Source organism: Bison bison, unplaced genomic scaffold, assembly GCF_000754665.1.
Source record: "Bison bison bison isolate TAMUID 2011002044 unplaced genomic scaffold, Bison_UMD1.0 scf7180017864473, whole genome shotgun sequence".
NCBI lineage: Eukaryota > Metazoa > Chordata > Mammalia > Artiodactyla > Bovidae > Bison > Bison bison.
In genome coordinates this window covers 2645058-2666886 of record NW_011495034.1, presented here as the reverse complement: position 1 = coordinate 2666886, position 21829 = coordinate 2645058, and the positions used below count along the sequence as shown (strand labels likewise).

The window sequence follows — 21829 nt, the reverse complement described above, 5'->3', positions numbered from 1 at the left end:
GGGAAAAATAACACTGCAAGCAATACGGTTAATGAGTTTCTTTCATCTTTTATGCTGATTTAATTTTGAGATCACAGTTCCGTTTTGTTCTGTAAACCATGATCTTTCCTCTTTCCGCTAGGATGCTCCTGAGAGTGCTCCCCCTGCCAGGCGATAACTGGGGCGCTCTGGTTGACGAGTGGTGTTGTCATCCTGACCCCTTTGCTAATAAGCCACTTCATCCACGAGAGAATGACTGTTTCACCGGAGACTGTTTCTACCTGGTGAATTTAAAGAGTGATTTGTGGCAGCCAAGACCTGAAGGAGCTCCAGTGGAGACACACCATCTTTCTTCTGAGAACCATCTAAAATTGGTAAAATATCTTTTAAAATAAATGCTTATTTAGAGGTGGGTTTAGAAACTGGTTTCTCCAGTCTTTTCTTCATTCAGGGCATGTGAAACAGGCAGTCCTAAAGTCCAAAATCTTTGATTTTTCAACTGCTTCTATCAAGCCCTGCTCTTTTGATATATAGAAAGGGCTTGTACAGGCCTTAAACCAAAATAGTCACAGGGGCTGGAGGAAGAAGGGAAAGAGGCTTCTTTGTGCGTAGATTTGGGAATGTTAGTGTTTTACAAACCAAAGTGCCCTATTTCCTTGCTTTTAGGACAGTATTCCATAATCCATGTGCATTTTATCCTCAGAGTCTGATTTAAATGGAAATTGTTCTTTGGTTGTAGGATATCTACTGTCCTGTGAGGTCCAGGTATTTCCCTGTGTCTTTCTGTAGTCTAGACTTCTGCGGGTGTCGTACGAGCGAATGCCATCAAGCAACAGAGGAAGTGCAGGAGTGTGGAAAGTAAGCTCAGGCCATAGGCTCCATGTTGATGCCTGACAAGTGAGATCAGGTGCTCCTGCTCTCAAAGTTGCTGGAGGGAGAAGGCTGTTTCCTCTCACTGCAGAGAGCAAGTGGTTTACCTTATTTTAAAAGAAAATCAATGGCATTGACTCGGCCCTTGTGAGAAATCGTTCCCCGGATGGCAGGTCAATACAGATGTGATTTAAAACGTTAAGAAAATCATTGCCAGAGAACCTTCCTTTTAACATCTGATTATTGGTGGGAACCAAGGCATTGTGTGTTAAATTTCATTTAGAGCTCCTGTAAATTTTATAGTAAGAACTAGACCACTCTAGGATATATGCAGCAGTCCAGAAGATCTTAGTTTGTCAGCTAGTTTATAGAACTGTTTCATAATTCAAGAAGGCAATGGCACCCCACTCCAGTACTGTTGCCTGGAAAATCCCATGGACGGAGGAGCCTGGTAGGCTGCAGTCCATGGGGTCGCACAGAGTCGGACACGACTGAAGTGACTTAGCAGCAGTAGCAGCAGCATAATTCGAGGGAGATTAAGCAAGTTTGACAAATGTTGAGGTTATCAGTTTAAATTATGTAAGTGTCTCAACTTTCACCATAAAGACAAGTCCCTTTAACTTTAGGTTCCATTTAAAATCATAATACTTGACTCTCTCTCCCCTCTCTCACCCCAACTCTCTGTAAGTATCTTAAGCTTTCATAAAGTCATAACCATTTGTATTTCCTTTGATCTCCACTGGTTTTTGGGCTTCCCTGGTGGCTCAGAGGTTAAAGCATCTGCATCCAATGTGGGAGACCTGGGTTCGATCCCTGGGTTGGGAAGATCCCCTGGAGAAGGAAATGGTAACCCACTCCAGTATTCTTGCCTGGAAAATCCCGTGGATGGAGAAGCCTGGTAGAAGCCTGGTAGGCTACAGTCCACGGGGTCGCAGAGAGTCAGACACGACTGAGCGACTTCACCTTCACCACTGCTTTTCAGTGTATGTATGTGTGTCTATTATACAATATATATTAGATGAAGTATATGTATTCTAATATATGCATATATTAGAATACATATATATATATATTAGAATACCTCCATAATTATAGTGCTTTAGCCATCTATAGTTTTCAAAGATACATGGTAAGCACTTAATGTAAATCTGTTATATTTAATATGGTTGCGGTAAAATTATATTTTAATCTAAATATACAAATGCTTTACTCTTTTACATATATTTACTTTCATTTTTATGATTAACTATACATTTTAAAAATATTTGGAAGATGTGAGTAGAAGAGAAATGGGGAAAGATTAAATAAACAAAACCATGAGTTTCCCTTTTTAGATGAACTCTGTATTCCATATGAAAACAAGCTCCTCACATTTGCATCTTTATCAGTTATGATGCCACTTACAAGAATTTCTCTTAATTGTGAACAGCCATCCTATGAGTTGTGTCATAGTCACATATTGTGTTTTTTAAGTAACAAGGAGATGATGGGAAATTACTGTCATGACAAGCTACTGTTGACAAGATTGTTTTCAAGTTAGCTTGGATGGAAGTTTCACTTTAATTGCATATTGCAGCAGTTGAAAGAATATGCCTATGACCAAAATAGTAACATAAATTTGGAGGGACTTCTTACACAGTGCTCTCATGGCTCCTGTGGGAACAAGGCTTCTCTGTGCTGTTGAAAACCTATTTCTCATATCGCCCCGTCTAGCCATCTAGCAGGGTTTTGAAATGTCACATGGTGACACAGCATCCTAATGGTATCTCTTGGGAAACATTTTTTTGGTGAGACAGTATCAAGGGTCCTTAGAATGGAAGCCACACAAAGGAAAGTAAAAATGAGGACAGAAGGCTAATCCACCTCTCGTAGCAGCAGTGCCATCGTGCAGATATATTGATTTAATTAGTCCACAACAATGTCTGTCTTTGATGTTTGCTCTGTAGAGTTCCTACACTGCTAGGCTGCTGCTCTGCACAACTTGCTTGATTATTTCCATGAAGCATAGGTCAAGAAAAATGCACTGCAAAGCAGAGTTTCTCTTTCACAAAATTGAAAGCGTTATAATATGTTCATTTCAAAGATCAAGACTAGTTGAGCTTATCAGACATGAATGATGCGTTCTGTGTGTTATCTGAGTATTTGGTAGAAGTAATTTTTTTATCTCTACTTGTAGGAGATTATAAAAACGTATTTTATGAGGAGCCCACGTGGAACAGGAACTTTTATTTTTAAAATAAATGCTACTGGGACTGGGAACAAGTGAACCTTTATTTTAAAAAAATGTATTTTAACTGTGGGAAAAAATTTTAAGAGATAACTCACCTCAGCATTAGGAATGTATATTTTAATTCTGTTTAAGGCATCCTCGACAATGAATTACTCAAAGCATATCTCTTGAATTACAAAATTCATAAATGACCAAAAAAAGAGCATAAACAAATGTAAAGTTCAACTCTTATTCCTTTCCTTCAATACCCCTGTGTGTGTAGCATTTTTTTGTGTGCCTCTGTGAATATGGCAGTATACCTTTTCTTTTCAAAAGATATCTACTGAAGATTTCCCTATTCTTAGATCTATTATCTCTTGTGATATTTTTTATGCCTGCCAATGAAATGAAAATTTTGCATCTGATAAGCAGATTGATAAAGGTGGCATCTCAACTTTCGGTAAGATTCATAATATTGTTCTAGACTTAGAAAGTAGCCACACATATGACTTCATCCTATATTTTAAAGAACAAATGAAACTGAACATTGCTATTTTTGCCAGTAAGTATGACTAACAGTTTTACCTTTTTTTTTTTCTTTTTTGGTTGGTTGTTTTGTTAAGTTCATGAGGATTTCTTTTTTCTTAAAATAATGTGTTGAACTTTGTAAACATTTGCAAATGTAAAAAAACAGAATTATGAACTTCCATCAGTCATCTTGATTCATACAGTATGCTTCATCTACCCCTTTTATTTTTAGTTTTTTGCTCAAGTGCTTTAAAGCAAATTCTAAACGTTATGTCAATTCACTCCTATATAGATTATTCTTTTTTGCATGACCACAGTGTCATTTTCACACCAGACAAAATAAACAATTATTACTCAGTGACACAATAGCAGGCCTTTAGCATCTGATGGGCATACGATCCTATCACTTCATGGCAAATAAAAGGGGAAGAAGTGGAAACAGTGACAGATTTTATTTTCTTGGGCTCCAAGATCACTGAGGACAGTGAGTGCAACCATGAAATTAAAAAACACTTGCTCCTTGAAAGGAAAGCTATGACAAACCTATACAGTGCATTAAAAAGCAGAGACATCACTTTGCTGACAAAGGTCCATATAGTCAAAGCTTGGTTTTTCCAGTAGTCATGTATGGATGTGAGAGTTAGATCATAAAGAGGGCTGAGCACCAAAGAATTGATGTTTTCGAATTGTGGTGCTGGAGAAGACTCTTGAGAGTCCATTGGACAGCACAGAGATCAAACTAGTCAATCCTAAAGAGAATCAACCCTGAATATTTATTGGAAGGACTGTTGCTGAAGCTGAAGGTCCAATATTTTGGTCACCTGATGTGAAGAGCCAACTGATTAGAAAAGGCCCTGATGCTGGGGAAGATTGAAGGCAAGAGGAGAAGGGGACAGCAGAGGATAAGATGGTTAGGTAGCATAATCAACTCAATGAACACGAACCTGAGCAAACTCAGGGAGATAGTGAAGGACAGGGAAGCCTGGCATGTTGCAGTCTTTGGGGTTGCAGAGTCGGACACAACTTAGCAGCTGAACAACAACAACCAGAATTCCCTGGTGGTCCAGTGGTTAAGAGTCCACCTGGCAATGCAGGGGACACGGGTTCAGTCCCTGGTCTAGGAAGATTTCAGAAGCTGTGAGGCGACTAAGCCTGTGCACCTAGAGCCTGTGCTCTACCAAGAGAAGCCACCACAATGAGAAGCCCACACACCTCAAGAAGAGAAGGCCCATGCGTAGCAATGAAGATTCAGCACAGCCAAAATAAATAAATAAAAATTTAAAACAAACTGTAAAAAAAACAGTACCTCATGCATTCAATTGTGTGAATTTTGATTCAAAAAACCTGACACTAGATGATACTTCTAACAGAATTGGTAAAATCTGTATAATGGAGGACAAAGGAGCCTGGTGTGGTGCCATCCATGGGGTGGCAAAGAATCAGACATGACTCAGCAACTGAGCAACAACACCTTCTGACCACCTTCACCCATTTTTGCCCATCCCTGCAACCTCTAATAACCACAGATCTGTTCTCTGTGTTTAAAAGTTTAGTCTTTTGTTTTCTTAATAATTAGAAAGAATTATTCTAATAATTCTAGAATTATTCTAGAAAAACTGCCTGCTGTTTTAATCTGTATCCCTATTGATAAAGTTGGATTTTTTAAGTTTAACAATGTTCCAGGAATTTGTTCTAGAACACTGTCTCTGTCTTTTCAGGTATAGTACATATATTAAATGGAAAAATAGAATTATATGAGTGGGTTAAGTATTTTTAATTTCTCATGGTGGTTATGAATTATAGATTACTTTTACATAAGTTGCCCTGGACTGGGAGTCAGAATAATATGAGTTCAAGTTCTCATTCTTCTGTTTTCTAAACATATGAGTTGGGGCAAGTCACCTACCTTTCTACCTTTGTTGCCTGCCTATTTTATTCTAAATCCCCTGGAGGAGGGCACGACAACCCACTCCAGTTTTCTTGCCTGGAGAATCCCTTGAACAGAGGAGCCTGGCAGGCTGGCAGGCTGTAGTTCACAGGGTCGCAAAGAGTCAGACACAACTGAAGTGACTTAGAACGCACCCATACGCATTCTAATCAAGAATATTGAGGTGCTTTTTAGAATTTTTAAGATGCTTCTTGTTCAAATTACTTGGCACATGTAGATTATAAGGAAGTGATTTGGTTTGGAATAATTGTTCTGTTCATTATTTTGTCTCTAGACTTGAAAAAGAAAGATCTCTGTGCATGTGGTTTATGCATACAAGCTAAGTGTATTCCTAGTATTTAGTAGATGGCAAAATAAAATGTAAAGTTCAATGTATACTCGAGAGATCATGTTAAAATTATATATTCCTTTTAAGAAAAGCTGAATGACATTTAAATGACATTTTTCTATTCTACAGAAACCAAAGGCAAATACCAAAGTAATTTGTAAGCGTTGCAAGGTAATGTTGGGAGAGACTGTGTCATCAGGTAAGAATTTCATAATACAAAAAAGCCCAAATGACTGCCTTCTTGTTACGTATAAAAAAAAAACAAAACAGGGGATTTTATGGGACATATATATGAAAGAGATGACTAATACATGTTATAGAATTGAGAATTGATGCTTTTAAAAATAGAAATCAACTAATATATCATCCAATATGCCAAGAAGTTTGTGTATTTTGACCTTGATAAGTACATCGTAATGAGTCTTAAGTATTCAGAATTTGGGTCGTTTCAATATTGTATATCTTCTTTTAGATAAAAAGTAGTGTAAAGTTTGTTTCTCAAAGAAGGTGGAAGCTTTTTTTTTAAATACAACTCCTCAGTCAGAGGAATTGGTTACCAGGGATAATGGAGGAGATGCTTTTCTTGGTTGTTGTCTGCCTTAGGGCTGTGTTTTGAGGCTTGGGAATGGGGAGGGGGTGGGGGGGTACACAGAAGTTGTTGAAATGGAAGAAGACACATTCTGAGTTGTATACTCTGTTCCTTGTTCTTTTTCCCAGTAGTGTTAATTATATTTTGTGTAAAATCTGTGTTATGCCACTATAAAGTTTAATAATGAAAATCCTGATAATTAAAATTCATCACTCTTTATAGATGTGGTTTAAAAATGTCTAGAGAGCTCCAGCACATGTTAGCTTCATGGGTGAAGAATAATTATTTTTAATATAATTAATTAGAAGATGTGATTTAAGTGAAACTGCCATCCTCAAGGGAAAGCAGATGGTGGCATTTTTTGTTTGTTTTTTAAGATCATCAGAATCTCATAAGTAGTCACTTGCTCAGAGTGAACAGAAAAGGAATCATGAGTAGCAGTATAGCGTGCCACCCTCAATGTCATTTTTGGAGAATGAAAGCAAGTCCCTTAGCAACAGTTTAGAAAATCTTAAGGCTTCCAGCTAAATAAGGTGAATTGACTTTTTTCATGCTTTTCTCTCCTCCCTGAAGCCCAGTTAAAAAGTCAGTTAAGGAATTTAAAAAAAAAAAAAAAAGGACATCCATGGAGGCAAAAGAGAAGTGGAGAGGAGACAACAGTGATGTGAACCGGAGGTATAAGCAGACGTCTTTGGAAGCTGTAAAGCTGAGAGCGGGGTGGGAACACACTTGGCTGTGTGGAGGAGGCTGCAGCCATGGTGTCTGCAGAAGACTGATCATCTTATCACGAGGGAGCCAGAACTCAGCTGTGGAATCCCAGAAATGGACAGAATTGAGAGATAGCAGTTATCACGGACAAGGGGCTGAAAGCAGGAAGTTTTAATTCAAAGTTTGTATAGGAGCCGTTAGATTCCTGAGACTCTTTCTCTCTTTGCAACTTGCTTGTACATTAACGGTAGGAGATTGGAGCAGCCTTTCTTGGAATAATGGAAGTGGACTAACCAGAGAAAAGATCTGCAGACACTGATTCTTAGGGATCATTCAGCAACAACAACAAAAATGAGCTTATATTCAGCCATTCTACTGTCAACAAGCCTTATAACCACCCAAGAGCTTTCTCTTAGCATTTTATTACTTTACATTTAAATATGAACAGATTGCTGAGAATCAATAAATGTTAAAGACAGTCCAAAGCAAATAAATAATCAAGTGCACAGGGCAGGGGCATTGAAAAGAAACAAATTATATATAAAACAGAAAAAAAAAAAAATCTCTTAAAAAACCATAATAAATGTCCTTGGAGAAATGAAATAATACTGCCTCTACAATTCAGAGAATGTCACATTAAAGATGTAATAGCTTAAAAAAAAAAACTAACCAAAAGAAGATAAAATTAAGGAATTATTTCAGAAATCAGGATCAAAAGACAGAGATTGAAAATTGGAAAGGAAATTAAAAAGAAAAAAGATCATGTAAGTTTCCTAAGGATAGGAATATTGTCTATCTCATTTATCACAATGAGTTTAGCCCTTAGAACAATATTTGACATCTAGTGGGTACCCAGTAAATATTTGTTGAATGAGTGAATGAAATGAGCCTTTTAGGACATCCAGCACCTAGCTGAAAATTCTAGAAAGAGAATAGAAACAACAAGGTGTGGGAAATCCATCATAACAAATAAAATATAAATAATATATTTATAATATATTATATATATATAAAATATTATATATATAAAAAATAACAAAAATCCATCAAGAACAAAAATACTAAAAACACACTAAAAAGATATTTCCTAGAATGAGGACTTATGGGCCCCAGCTGAAAACTGAAAGTATACACTAACTGTCTTAAACAATTAATGAAGGATGATGAGGAAGCTGCTTAAAGCCACATCACAGAGTAATCTCTGAACACCAAGGACGAAGCTTCTAGAGAGCAAAAAGCAGGTAATGTACAAAGGATTAGGAATTAGAATGGCACTGAACTTCTTAACAGCAGCATTGAAAGCTAGAAGATGATGAAAAATGCCCTCATAATTTAGAAGGAAAAAGATTTTCAACCCAAAATTCAGCAGCTAGTCAAGCGTGAAGATTATAAATACATTTTTGGAGCTATAGGGCCTCAAAACACGGACCTCAAAGTTATATTTTCCTTAGGGAATCTACCATAGGGTTATGCATCAGCAAAAGTAGGAACTGAACCTCAAAAGAAAAAATGTGGGATTTGGGGAGCAGATTATTCAACACAGGAGAATGAGTTAAGGAATCCCACTGGGAGGGGTGTACAGCAGGCCCAGAGAATAACAGTCTGGATTGAAGCAAGCACAGAGAAGATTGCAAAAGAAAGATTTTTTTCAGTTATACACCGAAACTGATAGTCATTGAATTGTTTGACCACATATAACAAATAATCTGGAGATAAGCCATTTTGTCATATGGGCAAAATTAGCTAAACGTGTTTGGAAAACAAAACACATGAAAAAGCAAGCAGTTATGCACTGTGGGAAACAGAAGATTGAACAAAAAAGGAGCAATCCCAGGGTATGATTATGGTTACAATCATGTGAACACTGAATAGCAATTTAACCAAAAACCTTTATGATGTGATACCTAAGTATATTAGGAGGTCATTGTATGTGAGCGTGTGTCAGGGGGTAATGTAAGAGAACGTTACCCACATCTACTCTAAAAGTAAATTAGTGGATCCCCAGTGGAGCTCCCCAGGTGGCACAGTGGTAAAGAACCTGCCTGTCAATGCAGGAGACGCAAGAGACTCGAGTTTGATCCCTGGGTCAGGAAGGTCCCCTGGAGTAAGAAATGATAACCTGCTCCAATATTCTTGCCTGGAAAATTCCACTGATGGAGGAGCCTGGCAGACTACAGTCCATGGGGTCCCAAAGAGTTGGACGTGACTGAGCGACTGAGCACACCCATAGTTTCAAAAATGGTGGCATAAAGAGAATGCATAGTTCCCCTCTGAAGGAATCAAGTACAGAACTGTACAAGTTCAGAAGAACAGCTATTAGAAAATAACCGAAATGAAGCAATGATTTGAGAAATGTTCCGTTATCAAAAACTGCTACTGCTTTGGGCTAAAATGGCAAATTTGTGGCTTTTTTGCTTGAGGTCATTGCCATATTTTCCCTAGCCCCTGAATTTGGGAAGGAGAAAAAACACAGCTTTATTATTTATAGGTGGTTAAAGATTTGGTTCAGGGTAGGCAAAGGAGAAAGTAGAAATTTAAGAGGGGATATTTTGAAAGCAAGAATGTCCTAGAAGGGCTGAGCTAGCATAGCTCTGACTGACTGCTAAACTCTACATACATACAATAGATGCCAAGGAGTCCATTAGGAACTGAAAGCTTAGAGAGACCTGAACATTTATTGTGCCTTTGGTTCATTCCTTAGTCCATATACAATTTGGGTAGCAGAAGGTGGAAGCCTTAGTGGTTTGAAGTATTTGAGAAGAACCTTGCCCTAGATTTGCTGATAGCCAAACTATGTAGAGATAGCAAATACTCTCTAGGGAGTCAAGCTAAGCAAAAGACAACTGAGCATAGACACGGTGACTACATACTGTGGCAAGGCATATTTTGTGGTTTTTTAGTCCAAGCTTATTAATTGACCTATAAACCAACAACCCTTCAAAGGATAAAAGAAAATCCAGAATTACTACAGTTCGATGGACATGAATTTGGGTGAACTCCAGGAGCTGGTGATGGACAGGGAGGCCTGGCATGCTGCAATTCATGGGGTCACAAAAAGTCGGACACAGCTGAGTGACTGAACTGACTGACTGATTACAATAATATCCTATTTCCTTCTAGAAATTATTAGCCATGCAAAGAAAGAGACAGGAGTGGTTCATACTCAAGGAAAAAGCAGGACTCAACGGATGCTGAAGAAGTACAAATATTAAATTAGCAGGCAAAGATGTCAAAATAACTAATTATAAATATGGCAAAGAATTAAAAAGACAAATTAATAGCAAATCTCAACAAATTAGAAACTTCAGAGAAACACCCAGTTGGTAATTACAGAGCTGAAAAGTACAGTAACTAAAGAAAAATTCACTGGATTAACTAAAACCTCGTATTTGAGATGATAGAAACAAACAAAAATTATTGAAGATAATGAAAGTGTTAGTCACTTAGCTGTGTCCAACTCTGCAAACCCATGAACTGTAGCCTGCCAGGCTCCTCTGTCCATGGAATTCTCCAGGCAAGAATACTGGAGTGGGTTGCCATTCCTTTCTCCAGCGGATCTTCCCGACCCAGGGATCGAACCCAGGTCTCCTGCACTGCAGGCAGACTCTTTACTATATGAGCTACCAGGGAAGATAGGTGAATAGAAATTAATCAATCCAAAGAACAGGCAGGAAAAAAGTCTCAAAATGAAGAGAATATCAGACTTGTGGAACGATGTTAAGTGTTTTAGTAAATGTGTAAGTGGAGCTTTAGAAGGTGAGGAGAAAAAACATCAGGGAAAAAAATGGGTGAAATGTTGTGAAATTTGGTGAAATATTTTAACTTTTGGATCCAACAACTGCAGTGAATCTCAAGTAGGATAAACACAAAGAACATTTCACCCAGGCATATTGTAGTCAAACTGATAAAAGCAAGAGATGAAGAGAGAATCTTGAAATTCAAAATATTGGGGGAGAAAACAGTAACACCTCTCAATTAATAATTCTATATCCAGTAAAGCACTACCTCAAAACTGAAGGCAAAACAAGGACTTTTTTAATAAATAGGTGGAAAGAATGCATTACTAGCAGACAATACTAAGGACAGTTCTTCAGGCTAAGTGAAAGATAAGCAGATGCTAATTGGAATCCACAGGAAGGAATGAAGAGCAAGATAAATGGAAAATATGTAGATTACCACAAAAGCACACTCAACAGAGGTTAGCATAAAATTAAAAACCATCTTTTCCTTGCATTTGCTAGTGCTCTAAAATTAGAATTTTGATATCGAAGACTACACAAAGTGAGAATCTAACAGGTGACTGCACAAAAATATGAGACCCTGAATGACTACATGGCACAGTGAAGGCAAATCACAAGTGAATACAAGCCTGTGAAATTACAGACAAATATCAATCCTTTGAGACTGTAGGAATTTCAGATCTTGAACGTGGTTAGTCTGCTTAGAACTAGACATAATGCCACGGGCCTGGGAAAATCAATTGCAAGTCATCTCTGGAGGAAAATACCTCATTGTGAAAACTTATATTATTCCCACAAAGAATTTCTCAAGTACAGTGTGTACCATACAACCAAACATAAATAGTCACATAAGTAAACTAGACTTCTATCAGTGAGAAATAACAAAAACAGCAAACAATAGAAACAGACACCTGTTACTAGAATTATCAGATATAAACTGTAAAATGACCATGCTTACTGTTGCTGCTGCCAAGTTGCTTCAGTCGTGTCCTACTCTGTGCGACCCCATGGACTGCAGCCTACCAGGCTTCTCCGTCCCTGGGATTCTCCAGGCAAGAACACTGGAGTGGGTTGCCCTTTCTCCAATGCATGAAAGTGGAAAGTGAAAGTGAAGTCGCTCAGTCATGTCTGACTCTTAGCGACCCCATGGACTGCAGCCTACCAGGCTCCTCCATCCATGGGATTTTCTGGGCAACAGTACTGGAGTGGGGTGCCATTGCCTTCTCCCATGCTTACTGTATTTAACAGCATAAAAGACAGGTTTGAAATAATCAAAGGGTAAAGGCAACTAAAACAGTAAGCATATTTGGAGAAGATCTGCAACAGAATTTCTTAAAAATATAATTGAAATTTAAAACTCAGTGGGTAGCTTAACAGCAGATTAAGCACAGCATGGAGCAAGAATTAGTGAACAGAAGATAGATGAGAAGAAAAATCTGTAATTCAGCACAGAGAGACAAGAAGGTAAAAAATACAGGAGAAAGGGTAAGAGACATAAAACGCAGAGGAGATCTAATGCATGTTTGATCGTGCTTCTAGAAGAAAGAAATAGACTAGAGCATAGTATTTACAGAGAGAATTGCTGAGGATTTTGCAAAAGTGACAAAGAACTACAATTTGTAGTCTGAAGTCCAGTGAATTCTAAGTGTATGAGGCCCAAATGAGAGAAATACATAGAAGTATATAGCTAGATACGTCACAGTGATACTGAGGGAAAATTAAAAAAATGGAAAACGAAAAATTCTAAAGTAACAAAGGAAAAAGACATTACCTTCAAAGGGACAGCAGAAATAGAGATCTGAAGACAGGAGAATGATAGTGTGCACAAAGGTTAAAAACTGTTAACCTAGGATTTTATATCAGGAGAAAATGTCCAAATACGAAAGAATCAAGACAAGGATAAATATATTCTCTGTCAAGCAAAAACTAGGATAATTCAATTCTAGTGATTTGGTTTCTTATGAAAAGAAATTTTACCAGTATATTAAGCAAAAGAAATGACTCCAGAAAGAGGGTCTAAGTTCTTGAAGCATTGGTCAAGAAAGTGGCCAATATGTTGGTGACACTAAGTGAATGTTAATTTTGTAAATTAGTACTACCTTGTGGGATTAAAATTGTGGAATTAAACTATAGTTTCGACAACAACTGGGACAAAAGGATCACTTTAGAATGTTAAAAAGTTCAATTCTGCATCTAATAGCATGATTTTAAATAGTAAAGTGAAAAATTGAACTTCAAGGGGAAATATATAAAGTCATCATAATGATTCAAAAAAAATAATCCTGTTTTTTTTTTGCCTTTTTCTGTGTGTTGCATTGAGCAGTTGTAAACGTTTACAGAAGATCTACAAGGAACAATTTTTCATCTTATTAAAACAATTAAAAATTTGTTGGCACACCACTTTTAATGACTATAAAATTCTCTTGCTGAAATATATAGATGTTTATTTAATTCAACCATCCTCAATTTTTAGAAATTTAATTTTGTAGTATTTTCTATTAATATTATTGTAAGCACCTTAATAGATAAACGTTTACAGATATCTGTGAGTATTTCTTTGAGATAAGGCATTTAATTATGGTGTTAAAAATGTATGCATATTTTTTTTTCACTTTGATTTTCTCAACCAATTCTCAGCCAAAATGTATATATATTTTTAATGCCTTCACCAAGTGGCTTTCCAAAAATCTGTTATTTGCAATCCTGACAGCAGGAGGAGAATAAGTGTAACTGTTTCTCCATATCATCATTGCTGCTACAATTTATTTTTCAAAAACATTTTTCTATTTGATACTAAAAATATTTCATTTTAATTTCCATTTCATTACTAGTGAGTGAACATTTTTCATGGATTTTTTAAAAAAATCAAAAATGGTTATGTTTATGTTCATTTCTGTTAAACATTTAGTTTAAATTTTTCTGTAAATGAAGTAATCTGATAACCAGATTTGGTAAAAATTGGATATTAATACACTCATTGAGATTCTGGGTATATATTAATGTAAGGTTCACAGCTTCTGTGCTTGGGCTTTAGAATACTATGATTAAAGAGGCTTTTTCAGTGACTCCTAGGACTGTGGCTACTCTACAGAAATGAGGAAACCAAAAGACTGAGTTTTAGATGAGTGGACTATGGTTGTGATGTGCCTAGTTTTTATAACAATGCATATTTGTGAACAGAGTCTTGCTGCACCAGACTCATCTAGGGCATGCTCTTCTGAAACAACACTGAGCTATCTGAAGTCTCAGGGCTGTCATTTTATAGTTTCATCAATCTTTGTCTTCTGAAGCTAAGTCACTTTTAGAAAAGTTTTACTGAATATTCATTGTACCAGTATATCAGATATTTATTTTGAAATGTCATAATTTGAGACCAACATGCCCACAATAGAAATACTAATTGTGGAGCTTTTTAACATTCTTATTTTTTGTTTCTAGAAACCACTAAGTTTTATATGACGGAGATAATTATTCTGCCATCTGAAAGAAATTTTCCCATCATACCAAGGTACAAATAGCAAATTGTTTGTTCTGTAATTTCACATGTAAAGAAAGATGGGAACAATTGATTATTTAGGAATTCATTTTTATTTTTGTTTGCTTGGAAAGGAAAAATGAAAGCCTTTGGAAGGGCTTTTAGGTAGTACAATGAAAGCACAGATATGAAAGATTTGAAGATTTATTTATGGTTTGTTTACATAATGATATAAACAAGTGTGCTCTTATAAATCTAGTTCTGAAATTTGTTTGTGCCCTTTCTATGTGCTAGATAGCCAAGGTCTTATAATCATCCATAGGTTTTTGAGTAATTATTTCTGGTTTTAGTTTAACTTACTTGCAACGTGGGTTAGTTTTCAAATGACTTCTGTGTTTTTAAAAGGAATATTGCATATCCACTAAATTCATTAGTATTTCTTTTCTTTGAATCTTTTTAGTTTTGCAAACGAAAGTTAACTGTAGCGTGTCTTTCAGTTCATTTATTGATGTCTAAAAATTATGGCCCTCTGACTATAACCTTGAACTGCGTCTTCTTATAAATACTTTGATTATGCGTCTCAGATCTGACGCTCTGAGGGGAAGCAAATCGAAAACATTGGACATAATACTGTCTAATGTTTGGAAGGAAATTTCTCATCTTCTTTTATAACCTAGTTATTCACTGTTTAATTTACCACAGCTTAAATGGAATATTGACTAATCTAACAGTGTATTTTTTTAATTTCATGGAGGAAATACTTAGGTTAGGCTTCCCTGGTGACTCAGATGGTAAAGAATCTGCCTGCAATGCAGGATACCTGGGTTCAATCCCTGGGTCAGGAAGATACCCTGGAGAAGGGAATGGCTACCCACTCCAGTATTCTTGCCTGGAGAATCCCATGGACAGAGTAGCCTGGCAGGCTACAGTCCATGGGGTCACAAAGAGTCGGACACAACTGAGCAAGTAATACTTCTTACTTTTCACGTAGATAGGTTGGGGTGGAAAATGTATTAATGATTGAAGAATAGGGTATAGAAAGACTGGCTCAAGAACTTCTCTGGCGGTTCAGTGATTAGGACTCCATGCTTCTACTTCAGGGAACATGGGTTTGATCCCTGTTTGGGGAACTAAGATCTCACAAAGACGGGTACAAATACCAAATACGTTAAAAATAGATTAAAATGAGCGCAGATTGTGAGAGAATGGGCAGCATACAGAAAAATCTGGCATGCAGCCACCTCTGCTTCTTCGGTACCCTGTGGGTATTTGGGGCTCTTCTTGTTAGTTATTATGAGAGGCTCATTATGAAAATTGGTTTCTGTTCAAACAGGTCTCAGTTTGTACAGAGCGTTCTCGCCCAGTGTGTGGTGGAACTCTCCTCTGCTAGAAGCACTTTTAGATTCACTATTCAAGGTCATGATGACAAAGTGTACATTCTGGTAAGAAGTGATTTTTGCCCAGTTTTTTGTAGTCTACTAGTTCAGGGGCTCAGAAGTTCTTTGGGTTTTGTTATTCTTAATTCTCAGGTCTAGAAAATAAGTGATCAAAATTTTTAAAATTTTAATGTCAGCTTAATTCACAAATCAAGCGCCTTTAATTGAATAACAAATGATTTACCTGCTACTGTGTAGAAATCCCATGCACAGAGGAGCCTGGTGGGCTGTAGTCATGGGTTCGCAAAAAGAGCTGGACGTGACTTAGCTACTAAACAACAACAGTAATGTGCTAGGTACTAGGAATTCACAGAGAAATAAAACCTAATTCCTGTTCTGGAGAAGCTCATGCCACAAAATAAAGTTTTTCTGCTTTCAGTTTTTAATGGCTTTGTCAGTGTAACACAATTCTCTTTTTCACTTTTTACCTCTTTATTTGATACTCTTATGCTTAAAATATGTTCTATTGATCCTGCTTTTATCATTTTGTGTGTGTGTGTGTGTGTGTGTGGTAAGAACACCTAACGTAATCTACCCTCTTTACAGATTTTTGTACTATAAAAATATTATTTTATATGTTATATTCCAGCGTTGTTAATTATAGGCACAATGTTGTACAGCAAGTCTCTGGAACTTACTCATCTTTCCCAGCTATAACCTTATACGCTTTGATTAGCCACTCCCTGTTTCTCCCTCCCTCCAGCACCTGGCAACCACCATTCTACTCTCCACCTCTATGAGTCCAGTCAGTTCAGTTCAGTCACTCAGTCGTGTCCGACTCTTTGCGACCCCATGAATCGCAGCACGCCAGGCCTCCCTGTCCATCACCAACTCCCGGAGTTCACTCAAACTCACGTCCATCGAGTCAGTGATGCCATCCAGCCATCTCATCCTCTGTTGTCCCCTTCTCCTGTCCCCAATCCCTTGCACCATCAGAGTTAGACTATTGTAAATTCTTCATGTAAATGGAATCATGCAGTATTATCCTGCTGTGTCTTATTTTATTTATCATAATGTCCTCAGGGTTCATCTGTATTGTCACATATTACAAGATTTCCTTCTTTTTAAACGCTACTATTCCACTGGGTGTGTATAGCGCATTTTCTTAATCCATACATCGTTAGTGGGCATTTACATTGCTTCTGCATCTTAGCTATTGTAAACAGTGCTGCAGTGAATATGGAAGTGCAGAGATGTCTTCAAGATCCTGATTTCAACACTTTGATGTTTGAGAAGTAGTGGCAAGTTTTGGAGAAGAGGCTCCACAGCTAGCAGAATCATCCCCTACATAAACCACAGGCGTCTAATACTAAACTGCAGAAAAGAGTTTAGGACATTATGTAAAAATCCAAGACTGCGGGCCCAAGTCTCTTGTCTGCCTCCACATCAGTTTTATTCAACCAGTAAACATATATTGAGCACTTCTTATTTGAAAGACATTGTCCTAGATGCTCAGGATAGAACAAAAATGCCTTCAAGGACCACACGCTAATACGGGAGCATGGTAGCTAAAAGGAGGGAGGGAATTGAAGTTGTTACTTAATACTGCTTTGTGACTGACGATCCATCACAGGGACTTCATGCTTCTCTAATTCCAGATAATTTTTATTCAAGGTTAAAATATTTTCTAAGTAAGGGTGACACTAAGTTATAGTCTGAAATCAGCTTTAATTTTCTTTTTTTTTTTTTTTTCCACCATTTTTTTTCCTTTGGCCCCACCTCGAGTCTTGCAGGATCTTAGTCCTCCAACCAGGGATCGTGCCCCTACAGTGGAAGCAGAGAGTCCTAAGCACTGGACCGCCAGGGAATTCCCTCAATTTTCTTTTCATCTTTTCAAGTTGAAAATCAGGAATAGGAATTTTTTTAAACTTACTACTAGTGTATATTTAAGTTAACATTTTTTTCATTCTTATAAAAGTAATACATTCTTGAAATACATTCTGACAACATGAAGAACATAAAAGAAGGGCTCCTTCCTTCCATTTTGTCCCCTCTTCTGCCCTGCTGTGTCATACCATCCAGAGGTAATCATTAACAGTCCATTTTCACCCTGTTTATATGTAATACACCCACAAGTATTTGTAAAAATAACACAATGCTGTGATTAGCATCATTCTTCAACATGTGTACTTGACTCAACCATGTATCATGAGTCCTGTTTCTTGTTAGTGTAAATATGGACTCTTATTAATGATTAGAATTCCACTGTATGGCTGGTAAAGACAGTGCTTCAGGGAAAATCATCTTTGCATGTGTATTTTAGTCCATTAGAAACAGATTTTTCTCATCACTCTTGGAACTTGTGTATTTTAAACTCTAATAATTATTGCCTCCAAAGAGTTGGACTAATTTATCTTTTACAAACCTCCTTTATCCTCTACAGACATTCTTGGTACCCCACCCAGGTCCCCTCTCCTTGGCTGGTCCCCCGTTTCCCAGGGATGAGAGTTGCCTGCTCATGGCTCACAGCTGCCCTAGTTCAGAGACTTGTCCCATCTGGACAGATGAAGCCTGGCCTGGGGAGTTTCTTGTCCTCTCTCACCCCCACCCCTGTCCTGCTCAGCCTACTGCCTGTGACTTGACCCTGGGCTACAAAACCTGCCATCTCCTGTCTCAAAATGGGACTGATTCTGTGGGTGGGATTCAGGTTCCAGGGCTCCCTGTGAGATTAGGTTGAGTCCACATCACTGGCCAACTCCTTCCCCTGCCTTCTTCTCTTTCCCTCCCACCCTTTCTCCTGAGAGTAAATCCTCAACTAATCAACTGAATCCAAATCCAGAAGCAGTCTCCCACAAGCAGTGTGTGGGAAGACCTGCTCCAAACCCTTCTTCTGAGCTCGATGTTGTCAGTCTTTTTGTATTTGCCAATCTGATAAGTGAAAAGGAGTGGCACAAAAATTTTGTATTTCCTTACTAGTTAGAGTGACATTTTAATATATTTATTACTTATTTCTTCTGTTTAATTATTTTCTTATTCCTCACCTATATCTCTCTTGGTCTGTTTTTCCCACTTGCTGATTGCTGCTGCTGCTAAGTCGCTTCAGTCGTGTCCCACTCTGTGCGACCCCATAGACAGCAGCCCACTAGGCTTCCCCGTCCCTGGGATTCTCCAGGCAAGAACACTGGAGTAGATTGCCATTTCCTTCTCCAATGCATGAAAGTGAAAAGTGAAAGTGAAGTCACTCAGTCGTGTCCAACTCTTAGCGACTCCATGGACTGCATCCTACCAGGCTCCTCAGTCATTGCTAGGAGCTCTATAAATTGTGGATAATAACTTTGTGTTACATATTTTCTCCTAAGCAATTGTCTTTAGAAACTATGTTATCATCGGCTCTATAAGCATTGTACTTTTCAAGTCTTACCCTACTTCAAAGTTGCATACATGATTTTTCAATTTTTCTTTTTTTGGTGTTTTATAGTTTTATCTTCTTTTAAAATAGGTTTTTCTTTTTTTTTTCTTTTTTGAGTGGTGGTATGAGATATGGATAGGATTTCCCTGGTGGCTCAGACAGTAAAGTGTCTGCCTACTATGCGGGAGACCCAGGTTCCATCCCTGGGTCAGGAAGGTCCTCTGGAGAAGGAAATAGCAACCCACTCCAGTACTCTTGCCTGGAGAATCCCATGGACAGAGGAGCCTGGTAGGCTACAGTCCAGGGGTCGAAAAGAGTTGGACACGACTAAGCGACTTCACTTACTCACTTAGGAGATATGGATAGGGTGGAGATAATTCTTTTTTTTTTTTTTTTTAAATACGCTTATGCTTAGACTTTTCTCTTCATTTCTTTAGCTATGGCTTTTAAACTCAGACAGTTTGGTGATTGAATCTTTGGGACAGTACACAAATATCAAAAAATTCCCTGTGTTGGAAGATGTATTGAAGCCCGATTCCAGTTCTGCCTGCAATGCAGTCAAGGTCCTCTACCAGCCATGCATCAAAAGCCGGAATGCAGAGTAAGTCATGCTTTCGTATCCTCCCTCCACTTTGTGTTTTCCTTTCTGCTGCCATGTTAGTATTAAGAAATTAAGGAATTCAATGGGACTGTGCCACTTCCCTACTGGATGCTGCTAGCAATCATACTGCTACATATTGTGCTCTCAAAATAGATTGGATCATTATAGATTATTTATGCTAATATGCAGAAAGCTTACTTTTACTGAAAAAAATTGGCCCCCCCCTTTTTTTTTGGTAATCTCAGCTGTCTGTGCATATGGCTGCAGTACTAAATCAGGCTTCGACAGCTATGAATATTTACTGATAAACGCTTTCCAGGCATTTGGGATACAGTCGTGAACAAAACGCAGTGCCGGTTTCCTAGGGTTGTCATTCTCATAGGGGGAAGGCAGACTGTAAACAAAACAGACAAAACATCAAAGACTGATAGAGCTCTTACTGTAAGTCAGGTGCTCATCTGAGGGCTTCTAGCTCATTCAAAGCCTAACAGTAATCCTGTGGGGTAGGTGCATGTATCAGTTCAGTCCAGTTGCTCAGTCACGTCCGACTCTTTGCAACCTAGTGGACTACAGCACGCCAGGCTTCCTTGTCCATCACTAACTCCTGGAGCTTGCTCAAACTCATGTCCATCAAGTCGGTGATGCCATCCAACCATCTCATCCCCTTTTGTCCCCTTCTCCTCCTGCCTTCAATCTTTCGCAGCATCAGGGTCTTTTCCAGTGAGTACACGTATCACCCTGTGTTAAAGACAAGGACACTGAGACACAGGCATTAAGTTACTCTAGTGAACTATAAAGCAAGTTAAGATAGTTGGGGAGAGGAGGTGTGGGTGTAGGAGGTTGGCATTTTATACTGAAAAGTCTTCCTCAGATAAAATGACATTTAAGTGGAAACCGTGAAGGCAGTGAGGGGAGTGAACCATCTCTGAGGAAGAGCATTCCTGGCAGAGGGAACAGAAAATGTTCTTATTTGAACAGATTGGAAGCTTATACTTGTCCTGTACTCGCTGATGGGTTTGATCAAATTTGTACTAAGAACAGAAAGATCCCAGTCTTCTGGGAAGTAAGTAAGAAATTCTTAAAAATTATTGCTTGTCTTTTCTTTGAATTATACAAGCAGTACAAGTCATAAAATATTCAAACAGTAGAGACTTACATAAAGTAAAATATGAAGGTTCTCCATCATGTCCCTCTTTAGAAGAAAAAAGTATGTTCTGTATTTTTCCACTTTGTTTTTTCTTTTTTGCATCTTAACATAATTTGAATGATACATGTGTATTTTTTCACACTTACGACAACAACACTGTGTCTTGGAGATTCTTTCCATGTCAATGCTTGGCACTTTATGAAATGAATGTACTGTAAGTATTTAACCATATTTCTGTTGATAATATTATGTTTTTGCTGCTTTAAGTAGTATTGCACTGTGTGTGTTGTACATTTGTTTTGTGATTATGTATAGTTTTTATTAGTTATTTCTAAAAGTAGAATTACCAAGTCAAAGAGTATGACTTTTAAAATTTTGATGGTAATATCAAATTATTTTGCAAAAAGGCATTGCAAGCTTGTCCTCCTACATAAAGTTTCTATAAATATCCTTTTCTCTATACCCACACCCAAGCTGCCACATAGATTTTATTTTTGCCCATCTGATGCCAGTCTAAATGAAACAGACAGTTGACTATCCTTGTGTTTTATTGAGGCATGATCAGAGAATATGGCTTATGTATTTGATGCCTTGGGGACTTTGTTGAAGAATGTGTGTATGTGTGTATTTTTGTTGTTATTTAGAACTTCAGTTGTGTCCGACTCTTTTGCGACCCCATGGATTGTAGCGGGCTCCTCTGTCCATAAGATTTCCCAGGCAGGAATACTGGAGTGGGTTGCCATTTCCTTTTCCAGAGGATCTTCCTGACCCAGGGATGGAACCAGAGTTTCCTGCATTGCAAGCAGATTCTTTACCACTGAGCTAGCAGGGGAGCTGCACGCGTGTGTGGGCGCCCGTGTGTGTGTGTGTGTGTGTGTGTGTACCTTTATATGTTTAGGTTTATATAGTCAAGTTTATTACA

At 37.9% G+C, this 21829-nt stretch overlaps 1 protein-coding gene across 5 annotated transcripts in view; it reads left to right on the top strand.

Annotated features, from left to right (window-relative positions):
• UBE3D (ubiquitin protein ligase E3D) overlaps positions 1–21829 on the top strand; it is a 171521-nt gene that overhangs the window by 31638 nt on the left and 118054 nt on the right. For all 5 annotated transcript variants that reach the window (XM_010861730.1, XM_010861731.1, XM_010861728.1 and 2 more), the window contains 5 exons: positions 122–353; positions 5992–6061; positions 14338–14407; positions 15708–15816; positions 19597–19760. In XM_010861730.1, coding sequence (XP_010860032.1) covers positions 122–353; positions 5992–6061; positions 14338–14407; positions 15708–15816; positions 19597–19760 — 645 coding nt within the window. The remainder of the gene's footprint in view (positions 1–121; positions 354–5991; positions 6062–14337; positions 14408–15707; positions 15817–19596; positions 19761–21829) is intronic.